We start from the raw sequence: 13,284 nt of genomic DNA, 5'->3' as shown, positions 1-13,284 counted from the left end.
TTCTTTATAATGAATGCTGCAAGACAAATGTCAAATGTTGGGCAAATACCATAGCTGAACATTGATAAAACCTTTCTAGATATTAGTAGAGGATTCATTTTCAGATTTGACCGCAGGCATTTGCTTCCATATGTTTCTCTACAAAATAGCTCTGCAAAACCACATCATCTATACCTGCTGAATTACAGGCCTTATGATGTTTAAAGGCAAACAAAGACAAACAAAAAGTGATGCCACTCTTGCATCATACCAGCTGGCTGGAGAGAACTCTTTCAACTTTGCCCTATCAAAAAAAAAAAGAAGAAGCTGTTCAGCCGCTGCCAAGATGTAACAGCAAATCCTCATATTCCTAGTTGGTTTGGATGCGCTCTGTGAGCCGGTGTACAAAGCTTTTCACAGAGGTAATCTTGCCTGTCATGCTATTTCTGGTGCTAACCTACTTGTGGAGGACTAACAACATCGGGGAAGAGAGAGGGTGTGAACGATGTGTGATCTACACCACAATTAGAGGAATACACGCAAAGACTACTAAAGGAATACTAGCATGACTTCTTACTGAAAATGAAAAATAGTAAAATAGATGTAAAATAAAGCCAAGTCATGTATTTTAGATGTGAGGGAAGATCACAAATCTGATGGTGTGTGTGCCCCCCTTCAGTTTCAATGAGCACAACGACAGTCTGTAAATAAATGATGTGACCAAGTGGCACAAACAGCAACGAACATGAATTATAGTTGCATTTCTCAGTTTATCTAACCATATAAACTGCAGTGTACATCAACACACACACACAACCCTCTCCCACTCTTTGCAGTAACACATGGAAGCAGCAGATGGCGTTGTTGTGTGCCGGTTGCGTCCGTCCCACAGACAGCATGAGTCTCTAGCGACCGGCAATCAGAACCGCTTCACTGTGTAACTGTTTGTCTAACTTCTCCCTGTGGTCCTCTCAGCCTGAGATCTCTGGGTTCACAGAGGGATAGAGCCCAGACAGGTCACACACACACACACACACACACACACACACACACACACACATATGCATGCAGTCAGTTAATCTTTTGGGTCTGCCTTTATCTCTCCAGGGTCTTGTGTATGGCTGTATCAGATAAGAGGGCTGTTGTTTTAGCGTGTGTGGGTGGTGGAATTTTGCAGGGTGGGGTGGGGGTGCGGGAGTTTGGGTGGGGGGTCTGGACGGTCTGGACCCAGGAACCCAACAGCTCATAAATAAGGTTGGAGGTGGAAGGTCAGAGGGCGTCCCGCACAACCCCCATTCAAATCCCCCAAAGTATTGCAGTACACAATTTCCCAAAGTTTACACAGATCGTTAAATTTCTACCCACAAAATAACCTGAGCCAACAGATTGAGAAACTGTAATAGCATATAAAAACGACTTTTATTACTTCGAAAATAATTGCTATACACAGTCCAGATACTGGAGAGGAGCAGTGGTTCATCGTAGACATTCACTTAACGAGGGACAGAATTTAACTTAAAAACTTTGGCTTCAAAATACAATACACCATTAAATTGAGACACAGTCGCAACAACTGCTTTAAATGTATAGAATGATAGAATCCGACCCAACATGAGTCATTTCAAAATAAAACACCATATGGGATATATTTCTGTTACACTGCCGTAACATGTTTAAAACAGTTTAAAGCAGGTCATTATAATCATCATAATAATCTGCCGATTTATATTGATAAAAAACAAGTTGTGACCACTGAAAAAACAGGTTTCTTGAAAACTATTTCTTAACAGAGGCCTGATGAGCTCTGGATGAGTTCTGAATATCTGTGTTGGTCCATGCAGATCTGCGATTAACTTCTCTAACTCTGCAGCATGTCTTTTATCATATGATGAACTGCCAACTGCAGAAATAAAACAGCAAAGTGCTCGGTCGCGGTAATACACCTCAGAGAAGGGCTACCAGTAAAGGATAATACTGAACGCTGACAAAATAAAACTTTAATTGGCACTTCTTCGTCTGGAGTCTGGAGCAATGGCAACTGACCAATGACACTGGGGCGGACACTGGAATGTATAGGAACAGCGGAGGTATGAGAAAAAGACAGATGCACAAGCAGCACAAGGGCAAAGTGAGGGCAAAGTAACGCTTGTAAATCTGTGGAGTGCAGGAGGACATGCTGAGAAAACAATAAGGTCAATCTAGCAATAAGAGAGACAGAGAGAGACAAAGGTATAACAGCAGCAATTTACAATCTGATGTGTTTGCCAATGGACCTAACTCTTTGTCCAGGTTATTCTGCCATGCCTTCATCTCCTCTGTCTTCACTGTCTCCAATACAATCAACATGAGATACTAAAGGAAGATGGACTGCCCTTTAAATAAAAACAAGGCAGAAAGAGGTGCTAGAGAGGGCAGTGGGATTCGGTAATAAAGCTACATTCAAAATCAATGTTACTCCTCTCTTTTTGTTGCAGTTTTTGACCCTTTGACACCCAGCAACAACTCATAGGGTCAGGGTTCAGGTGTCAGTGCGACCGAATCGAACCAATCAAACACTATTCCTTCCTTAACGGCCAGTCTATTGGTCGGCCTGCTGTGGAGCCCGATGACCATGAAAGCAGCATTTAGACAATGTGAGGAAAACAACATTCACGTCCAAATGCATCAGGCTTCTTCAGCACTGGGCAGAGGAGGGAGAGAGCTGGGACTCCATCATTTCCTCCTCCGCCAGAGAGAGAAAGGAGTCTAGTCAAGACATTTGCTGGTTCTTCCTTCTTCTCCATCAATCCCTCCATTCCTTCATCTGTGTCTCTGGACTGGGGGTTAAAGTCTCTGGAGGCTGGGGCACCAAGGAGTGTCTGGGTACAGCAGACAATGGACAGACCTGAACCTGAGAAAGAGACGGAAATGAGGGTCAACAATGCCTGGAAATGGCCTACTGGGGATTTCAAAATAAGAACATGAAAACATGGAGCCGAGCATGCAAGTGGACACACACCCACACCCACACACACACACACACACACAATAAACAAAGCCAGGAAACTTGTCATGGTAGTAAAACATACAAAACGTGAACCTTACATAAAGCACAATTGTAGCCCACGCGTTTGTAAAATAAATCTTATTTGTGAAACGGACCGACCGAGCAGCTTGTGCCTGTGTGTCAGATATAAGAAACTGGTCCAAGATGAATGACCTCAGACTTGTTGCTTTGACCTCACTGGTCATGAGGTCATCTGAGAAGCTTGTTTAGAAAGACCTTGTGTTTATGGTCGGCCATATAGTCTGCCTATAGGACTAAGAGGGTGGAAGGTCAAAATGTGACGCTACTCAGCTTTCAGTAAAAGCATCTGGATGGTTCAAGAACACAAGTGGGGCTTTTATTTATTGCATTTCTTCTACTTGTAATATCATGCAGCCACATATTTTAGCAGAAAAATTGCTGGCTCATTTTAACTTAAACCTGAGTTTTATCCACTGTGTTGTTTTGTTTGTTTGTAATGTCTGTGTTGTGCCATGCTCTACTCTATCGACTGCAGGAGTCATGGTGGGTAGAGGCATATCCTGAAATATGCTGATGATACTTGTATCTTGTGCCTTTCACAAGATCATGAGACAGACCAAAGGCCTGTGGTTGGGGAGTTTGTACAATGGTGCAGTGACGCATTTCTGCACCTCGGTGGCTCCAGAAACCGAAGACATGGCAATTGATTTCAGAAAAAAAAAAACCCTGCCGCCATCTGTGATTTGTATCAATGATCAGATCTTCAATTCAATTTGGAAAGAATTGCAATTATTTGGCTTTGGGTCGTAGCTTCTGGCAACCACAGGCCAAATCAGAGTGTCATGTTCTCCTTTCTCCCACATACTGTAAACATACTAAACTGTAACAGAAGCAACTCTTTCCCCACTTCTCTGGTTATTCAATTTTCTGCTCTTTCCAGTCTTTATTTTCATGTGTTGTTTATGTTTCTACACATTTTGTTCATTATTCGTTTTATTGTTTTGTACTGAGTGCCTTCCAGCAAACCAAATTTTACACAGGGAGTAATAAAATATTGAATTTGCTAACTGTGATGCCAACACACGCACACACGCATGCACACACACACACACACACACACGTTGTCTTTTACCTGGTAGGATCTTCACTTGTTGAAAAGGGTCCTCTCAGGTTGACAGTGTTTCTGCTGTTTTCCACAGTGCCGTAGCTTAGAGTCACCTGATTGGAGGACAACACCATAACACCACAGCAATTAGAAGATCTGCCACTCAGACTAGGGACATAACTGTGTGTGTGTGTGTGTGTGTGTGTGTGTGTGTGTGTACCTGGTTGTGTATGTCTGACACCAGTCCCAGGTTCTCTAGGTGGGAGTGGAACAGTGCTGAGCGGATGAGGCCCACCCCAAGCAGCGCCTCAACGATGTAACCAACGGTGCAGTCGTCAGGGAGGCGGATGTGCTCAGCTGTAGCCATGAAAGTGCCATCACTAGAGAGAGAGAGAGAGAGAGACAGAGAGAGAGAGAAAGAGAGAGAAAGAGTGAAAGAGAAAAGGGAGATTTAATAATTTACCTCAAATATTGCGCCAAAAAAGAAAGTCTCTTTATTTATGTGAGTGATGACTTACCTAGCCCAGGGATGCATCTTGAGAGCGAGGCCACGGCTCAGACAGAAGCCTGCTCCCCCTGTGGCGAACCAGAAACGCACCTGCCTCTGGACATCAGCACACAAATATAGCAGATTTCAGTTGTGGAGCAAGCGTGAAATGTATATACGCACAGTTGTTTAATGAGATTAGTTATGTATATATACAGTATATATATGTATAGTCATCAAGTAAAAATCATCCTGTTGAATAGATGTTCAAAATGGTAATCCAGGTTCTTAAACAGATTTTGCTTGATTGAAATTTCAATTACTTTGAGAGTTACTCCAGTCTGACTGAAGTATTTACATGAGGTTCATCAGTCCTATAAATTAATTAGTAGGCTGCATGTAAACGTCGGCAGCATCAGGTCGCCAAATCTATTTCTTCTAGTCTATTTAACTTTTCCTGAGAAGGTAAAGTAACTCTGGGCATTAAGGTCAATGGATGCTAAAGCAAATCAAAATACTTTTTGGGAGACAACGGCCAATAAAAGCGTACCGTGTGGGCGGTACCAAGCCTCTCGGTGGCCTCTATTGGTCGCTCGAGGCTCGGCCGGCCGATGTAAACGTCGTGTGTGTGGCTGTAGTGAGACAGCAGTTTCACCAGGGAGCCCACATTCACGTAGTTATCATCGTCAACGTGACAGAACCACCTGGAACGCACAAGACCAAGGATTAATGAACAGAGTTGTGTGTGTGTGTGTGTATGACTGTGCAGGTGTTAGTGAGTGTGTGTGTGGGGTGTGTCAGTCTTACTTTTTGCCAGAGTCGATAAAAGTGTCATATTCCTGAGCCATCTTACAGGAGAGAGCCTGGCGATTGTGGGTCGCTGAACAGTTAGTGTTGATCAGGTGAGTTCCTGATAATCAATAAGAAATAAACAGAAATTAGTATTAACCATGACAGCAGTAATGGTTAGTATCAGAGAGAGTTTCACTAAAACATGTGAAAAACAAACAGAGAAAACAGTTGGCAGTTTGAACTTTTCAACTGATATCTATCACAACCACAACATTCTTATTTGTGAACTATAATTTTTCCATTGGCATGTTTTTTTTTCTGCATTGAATCGTACCTTATGTTAAATAATGAGAAGAATACCTCATTGAAAGCAAAACAATTGCATGACTAAGATGAAGGAAGCCCTGTTGATTAAGCTGGAGTGGCTTCCTGCACTTTGTGGAAACACAATCATGCCCAGTCAGCAGCCGTGTTCCTGGTTCCTGGTTCCTCTGCAGCAACACTGCCACTTTCCTGCCTCAAAGCTCTCCAACTGGAGATAATACTGCTACTCAGCAAAACCACTGTGTGTGTGTGTCTGTGTGTGTGTGTGTGTGTGTGCGCAACTCACCCATCCTTTTCCTCAGTTTCTCATCCTCTCCATCGGTGAACACGTACGTCTGTAAAACAAACACACACACACAGACGCGTCACTAACACAGTTTATGTTTAGTGTTATTCTAGCAGTCAAGCCAGATTTTAGCCTTCACTGATCCAAAGTAAAGCATCAGTGGAAAAAACACCGTCATACAGAAGCTCTCACTGTTCCAGCACCATTGTTCATGGGCTTGTTTTGATCTCAGGTGAGGCCCCACCTGTTTCCTGGGTCACACACACTCACACACCTACACAAACACAACAGCAGTGCTGATATTGGGTCAAAGCCAAAACAAAGGTAAACCTCCTATCTATCAGCACCAGGCAGCTGGTCCAGACCCTGTAGCTGTGCAAGTGTGTGTGTGTGTGTGTGTGTGTGTGTATTTATGTGATGAGTGACAGGGTTTAGGGTCACTGCGCACTCAGGAAGCCATGTAGACCCCGTGACTTTCCACAGGAAGTAAACACACACACACACACACCCTGGGTGCAAATACACACAGTCCCAACTAAAGGACCAGGATTAGGCTCCTCTAGTTTCCAATCCCCCCTGCTATGCGGCACAAATTCAATTATAAATCTTTGGTCCAAATACTCCTTGAGCTTCATCACTGCCCCCCATTTCTATGGTAGAGAGAGAGAGAGAGAGAGAGAGAGAGAGAGAGAGAGAGAGAGAAAAGAGAGAGTCCAGCCAGCTGTGAGTTTTCGTCAGTCCTTTCTTTCACTGAGCCCCTTAAACCCCTCGAGAGCAGTCAGCCTCTGTGTGTGTGTGTGTGTGTGTGTGTGTGTGTCTGTGTGTGTGAGTGTGAGTCTGTGTGTGATACCAGTGTATCCTTGAGCCAAGTTGGGGGGGTGTTGAGAGAGGTGGGGGGAGTTGAGCTTTACAACACAGGAAACCGCAGTAGTAAGACTCTAACAACAGCCACTGAAGCAGGAGAATCTGTTCTATCTGTGTGTGTGTGTGTGTGTGTGTGTGTGTGTGTGTGCATGTTTACTCTTGTGATCAGACACATTTTAACTTCCCATGAGAAAGACGGTGAGTTCCCAGGGCATTAGCTCTGCAGAGGTAACACCATGAGAATGTTTGTGTGTGTGTGTGTGCGTCACTGTGTGCATGGTGGTGCATGCGTTGTGTTTGTGTGTGCTGAGGCATTTCATTACTCAGCAGTATGAAAGTATAGAGGTGTGTCTGGGAAGCAGGTAGTGTTACACACCTGACCGTGAGAGCAGACACAGGAATGTCTATATGCATCAAACACACACACACACACACACACACACACACACACCAGCTGACTTACCCTGCTCTGACAGATAAGCTCTCCCTCCATCTGTTTACATGTCAACAGTCTCAGAACAGTGGGGTTTCCATGAGATGAGACTTGAATTATACGTTTCTCAAAAGCTGTGGATAAACTTGGAGTTTTGTATAGAAACAAACAAACATGCTTCTCTTTTGAAAACATAACAACCACGGTACGATCCACAGTCAAGTCTGTATTTGATTATGGAGACATTTTGTTTTTGCATGCTGCCCCCTGTACTTTACAGCCACTTGATGCAGTTTATCACTGTGCCTTGTGTTTTATTACAAGAGATACACTTCAGACTTACCATTGTGTTTTACAGCATATCAAAAAGTTGGCTGGTCATCTCATCTCATCTCATCTCATCTCATTATCTATGAGTATCTATGTGTGAAAGTAACCCTGCACCTCACATCTCTACTTGCTTTCAAATCCAGAAATTATGGTACCAGATCACAGGAGTGGTTCTTTTTTAATAGCTATACTCCACTCCATACATTCTGAACTTGGAAAGGCCGGTTTCTGGTACTCTGCACCTTATAAATCGATAAATGGAGCAGACTGCAAAGCACTTAAATGAGAATTTCTTGACCCCCCCAGAGTACTGGAACTTGTGAGTTGTTTTGTGTATTTTCTTTGTCATGTTTATTAATGTTTTTTATTCTCAGGTCTTGAAATAGACTTCGATCTCATTGCGACTACTTGGTGAAACAAAACCTTCATTAATTCATTCATTCATCTGAGTCCTACTGAATCTATTCTTCCCAGCAGCCCCTGCATGGACTATGTCAACACACTGCCCCCGCGTCCTGTTTAAAGACAACAGCAGTCGATCCTCAGATCTCCCTCATACATTACAAAGAACAGCCGCTATCTCTGTTTTACAACTTATTAGTAGGCTCTCTATAGAAAGTAGAGGGATCAAAGAGCCAGTGGACCAAATCGCATTTCACGGGGTGTATAACTTGCAAAGGGAGCAGGAGACAGGGGAAATATGCATGGAGGTCTAGTCTCGATCACCCTAATAAATAATCCTGGCGTGATTTTACTAGAATACTGCTTCCAGCGATAGGAAACCATTTAAGATGGGCCCACTTAGTGTAATTTCAGTTTAAATGTGCATAGATTTATGAGCTTTGATCTAGGCTACACCATGAGCCATTGGCCTGTAACACGAAATAATTAGTACTACAGTTTATTGCTTCATGTGACACTATACCAGCTGACAAATCACACCAAGAAGCTACAAGATCGTAACTGACTTACATTTGAGGGAAACTGAAAATAATAGTAGCCTAATAGTAATAGTAGCCTAAGTAATAGTCAATCAGGAAAAATCCTTATAATAGGCTATTAGGCTATAATGTTTCTACAGGGACTCTTTAGTGAGTTTATCGTACTTAATGGTGTTTTTCTACTGTATCACTGTAATATTCCTAGAGTAGAAGAACATTGCACATAAAGTTTAATTTAGCTCTTTTTTTCAAGGTGCATAGAGTCCAGGCCTCTGAAGCATGCAGCAGGACCTTTCAGCCTCCTGACAGCAGGCCTGGAGCAGTCATGTTTAACATTTCAAGGTTTTTTACTCGGCCAAACCACTTCAAATCTCATATGTGCAGACAGCTGTGTCGCCTGATCTGCAGGGGGTTTCCTCTGTGTCCCTCGGTGACACGGGGTTTCTAATGTTATAATGACATGACGGATCTGACCTGTTGCATGTTTCTGGAGATCCAGGTCTCCAGCAGCAGGTCCAGCCTCTGGCGGTGATATTTCCCGGTGGTTTTTACCGCTATGAACAGGTCCGCCGGGGAGAGGTGCTCCACCGGCCCGGGAGGAGCGCCGCCCGGCGGGGGGCCGCTTACCGCTCTCCTCTCCCGGGCCAGCTTTCTGAAATACGCGGAGAAAACTTTCCCTCCGGAGCCAGTCCCGGTTGTTAGAGGCTCCTTGTCTCCGGCGGCGCCCAAACTGAGAGGAGACACGTCCAGCACCGGGATGCTTGGGTGTCCGACAGCGACAACGAGCATCACGGTGACAAGCAGACAGGTGGCTGCAACGGCACCCGGTCTTGGTGAGGTGAAGGTGCATTTTGATCCCCCAGCGGTTTTCCACATTTTGACTGGACTGTTGATTTTGTAACTTCATTCATTGACAAGTTCTAACAAATTCTAAAACAGCCTAAAACACTCTCTAAAACACTGCAGTGACACTTCTCCTCTCCCTCTCGAGCCCCCTAGTTTGGACTAAACTCCCCGTGCCGCTCGAATGCAGCTTTAGGCGGCGGGCGGTCCCATGTGGAACCAATGGCCGCTTTGAGCGCTCGGTGTGGGCGGCGCTAACCAGCAAAGAGGCGTGGTGTGGAGTTGAGCATCCATGGCAGTTTGGTATGTTGATTTAGCTAATTATAAATTCAGGTATTTATACTGAGCAAGCACGCTGTCTCTCCCCTCTGGTTTCTCTACTGTTGTGTGTATATGTGAAACTATAGTAGCCTAAGTTTTTAATCTCCTATGGCATTATTAGGCTACCTAACATAATTTATAAGGATTATTTTTTATTTTTCTGAAAAGGTCGGTCCTGCATTAGAGTCCATTCTGAAACATGCAGTAGTCTTTTCAGCTTTCTGACTGTATAGCCACACACAATATAGGCTATATATTGTGTGTGTGTGTGTGTGTGTGTGTGTGTGTGTGTGTGTGTGTGTGTGTGTGTGTGTGTGTGTGTTTTCAAGGCCCGATCCTTACAAAAAAGAGCCACAGTAAATTAGAATGAGACTAAAATATCACAGCAAAACTAAGTACTTTGTAACTCTGTTTTAATAAATGCTATATAAATAAAATTATTATTATTATTATGTTTTAAACCAGATATCAAAATGGACCATTGGGCCAAATTTCATCTTGCCCACAAGAAACCCATATGGGGCCCATGTAGTCAGCTCACATGGGCTTCCTATGTGGGACCCATGTTTCTAAACCCATATGGGACCAACATAGCGTACCCAGTTCCAGCCCATGCCCACTTAGCCCGCATTTAACCCTTATGGGGCCCACATAGTCAGCCCACATGGGCTTGCCATATGGGACCCATACTATTTGCCCAGTTCCAGCCCATGCCCACTTGGTACCCATGTAGCTTGCATTTAACCCATATGGGGCCCACATGGACATGTTGGCTGGGCTGGAAGGGAACACTGGAAATATTATAGCCTAGTGAAACCATAGGAAATTATAATACCATAAAGTACAATAAGGTCACAAAACTCACTATTGAGTACCACAGACACACTATAAGCCCCTATAGGATTATTATATAGATATTACAGAGACTTTTCATTAGAGAATGTGATGCTTCTGGTGGAGCGGGACATTACAGGCATTAGCCATTGTTTCAGATGAAAGCAGCAGCTCTCCCTGCTGGAAAGCAACGTGCCTCGAGTTCCTCAGTGTGGAAACCAGGCGGCTGATTGCCCGAGTGGACAGATGTTGAGGACCGTGACATTGGAGTGTGTGTAGTGCTGCCAACTCCACGCATACAAGAGAGGCAGACATGCCAGGGAGCAGGTTGCCAGATCCATCCAGCCATTTGAGGAATGTTTCCTTTCTAACAATGTGGTGTCTGTCTGTGCTGCTGAGCGCTGCTGTGGCATTTCTGTGCAGATCCCTCATGCAAAATAACTATAGCCTAGTAATCTTTAGTAATAAAAAATACCATGAAGTGAGTTCCCGTACACTGTAAAAAAAACTATTGTGAATTTTAGTGAAATCAACTAATTATACTACTACACATAGTACATACTACTCATTGGGCCTCATGCAGCAACATTCTCTTAAATTTCTCTTATATTTTCTCTTAATTTTCTGTTAAGAGAAAAAATAAGAGAAGTCAACTCCAGTTGCACCAAACGTTCTTAACCATCCAAATCTGCTCTTACCCAGGTGTGCTGAATGATGAATCCCACTTGATCATAAATTGGAGGCGCGTGGCCGATTGTTTGTTATTAGCATAGGTAACGCCCCCTAAACACCATATAAGGGCAGGTGTTGGCACATGGCCAAGAATTGGAGAGGTGCTCTTGGCAATCTGAAACGGCTCAGCAGCCGTTCATCCGCCTCATCAGATAGATCTGTGCGATCTCTAAAAACGCGTTCTCTGCATAAGGCCTGGATGGCCAAAGCATCTAAGAGCAGCATGTAAGCCATTCAGAAGCTGAACGCACGCAATATCATCCAAGGTTTTTATAGTCTTATGGGATCAATGGACCAATAGTATTTCTTTAGCCCACAAATTTAATAATCCAATCATTATAATTACTCTAAAACATATAATAATCTAAATTTGATTATATGATATTCATGCGTTTTTTATGTTCCTCAAATTTAAAACTTATGTTTCCTTGCGTTGGACAAACAATTTGTGGACTTTGAAAACAAGATGTTTTTTTCTTATCTTTGTAAGAGTGCTCTTGACCACTTGTAAAAAGAGAAGAGCAAAAACAAGAAAACACTGGTGAATCCCAGAAATCAATGGTTACTAACAAAATAAGAGCAAATCGTGGATAAAATTTGTTATTTAAATAAATTTGTATATCGCTTCCTGCATGAGGCCCATTATCTCAATGCATACAGTCTGGATGTGTTGGTCAATTTCAACTTAAAATTCGTAGTTATATGCCTCATAATTTATAATCATATTAGTATTATATAGTATTATAGGCCAATGAAAATCTTGATAACCATGATGAAAAGTAGTTTAATCCCTGCCAACCATATTCTATTAAGTCTGGAAGTTCTGTTAAGTAGGTAGTAAATAGTTGATAGTAGTGTCTGTCTCATTTGCTTGCAATAGTGCAAACTCATTATTGATGACTTATAACCATATGGGATTAGTTATTTTGTGACACATGAACAACTGACACTAAAAACCCCACTAGTGAAAGAATAAATAAACTCATCACTACTTGCCAACATGACTAAACATTCACTCAGGGAATTTTATGACATTATAACATCTGAGGAACTTTGATCTAACTATTCACAACTATTTCAGTCAACTTGCAATTTAAGGCAGCAAGGAAGCCTATGTGATTAAGTTGAAGCGCCCTAATAGTGTGTATGAAAATGATCTGAATATTTTAGTGGCTTTTCATTAGGGGAAATGATCACACGTATCTATAAAAAGTGCTTCCCCTATAGACATTTTGTAACAGTGTGGGGATACTTTGGTTTTAGTTTAATGTCAATCTCGATTTTAAGGCAAGTTTTGAGTATAGTTCTGGTAGTAGTGACTAAAATTACTCTTATTTGAACACATTAACTTGGTAAAAGTTGCAATCTAAAACATTGTATATGGGTGTGACTTTGTGAAAACTATGGTGTTGGTTTTGTTTTTATATTTCTTTTCACTGTAGCGGCAAACTTCTTGCTTGAAACCCTGCCGATAACTTAAAGAAACAGACACAGATGGGGAGACCTGGATATTTTGAAGTAGAGAGTGAGTAAATAGGCAATAGAGGGGCAAGCTAGACTTTTTCTTTTTCTTTTCCCATCTCTCCATCCCCTTCTGTCTGTCTTTTTGTGTGGAAAAAACCCTCTTCCCTTTTCTCCACATCCTCTATTCCTCTCATTCAAGGATGAGAAGAAAGAGAGGAGCTTACTGCCGCTACTTTCATCCTTCTGGAGATCATTTAGAGCCGAGCAGCTGAATGACACATGCACATACTCTCTCTCTCTCTCTCTCTCTCTCACACACACACACACACACACACACACACACACACACATAAATTCACTCCTTTTTGATAGCTTTAATTTCCTTTTAAACCATATCAGTTCAACCACAATGTGTTTGAATCTGTGTTTTTGTGTGTGTGTGTGTGTGTGTGTGTGTGTGTGTGAGTCTGTGCATCTGGAGAATGTTATGGTTGGTGAATGGATGTGGATTGCAGCAACTCTATTTATAGTCAAAGTCTTGT

The 13,284-nt window shown here is 42.7% G+C and overlaps 1 protein-coding gene across 1 annotated transcript; it reads right to left on the bottom strand.

Moving 5' to 3' along the window:
* Positions 1-1,401: 1,401 nt before the first annotated feature.
* Positions 1,402-9,531, bottom strand: LOC139647061 (beta-1,3-N-acetylglucosaminyltransferase lunatic fringe-like). The gene is made up of 8 exons (XM_071522890.1): positions 9,023-9,531; positions 5,981-6,029; positions 5,386-5,488; positions 5,129-5,282; positions 4,610-4,695; positions 4,312-4,471; positions 4,119-4,204; positions 1,402-2,869 (listed from the first exon to the last, which is right to left on the bottom strand). Exons 1-8 carry the CDS (start codon positions 9,422-9,424, stop codon positions 2,803-2,805), a joined length of 1,107 nt encoding a protein of 368 aa, XP_071378991.1. The 5' UTR covers positions 9,425-9,531; the 3' UTR covers positions 1,402-2,802.
* Between the last annotated feature and the right edge of the window lie 3,753 nt (positions 9,532-13,284).

This window comes from Centroberyx affinis, unplaced genomic scaffold (genome assembly GCF_046629955.1).
Source record: "Centroberyx affinis isolate AG114_WGS23_722 - 3 ecotype Tasmania unplaced genomic scaffold, CSIRO-AGI_Caff_v1 ptg000100l_1, whole genome shotgun sequence".
In the NCBI taxonomy this organism is placed as follows: Eukaryota; Metazoa; Chordata; class Actinopteri; order Beryciformes; family Berycidae; genus Centroberyx; species Centroberyx affinis.
This window is presented reverse-complemented; position numbering and strand designations above follow the sequence as displayed.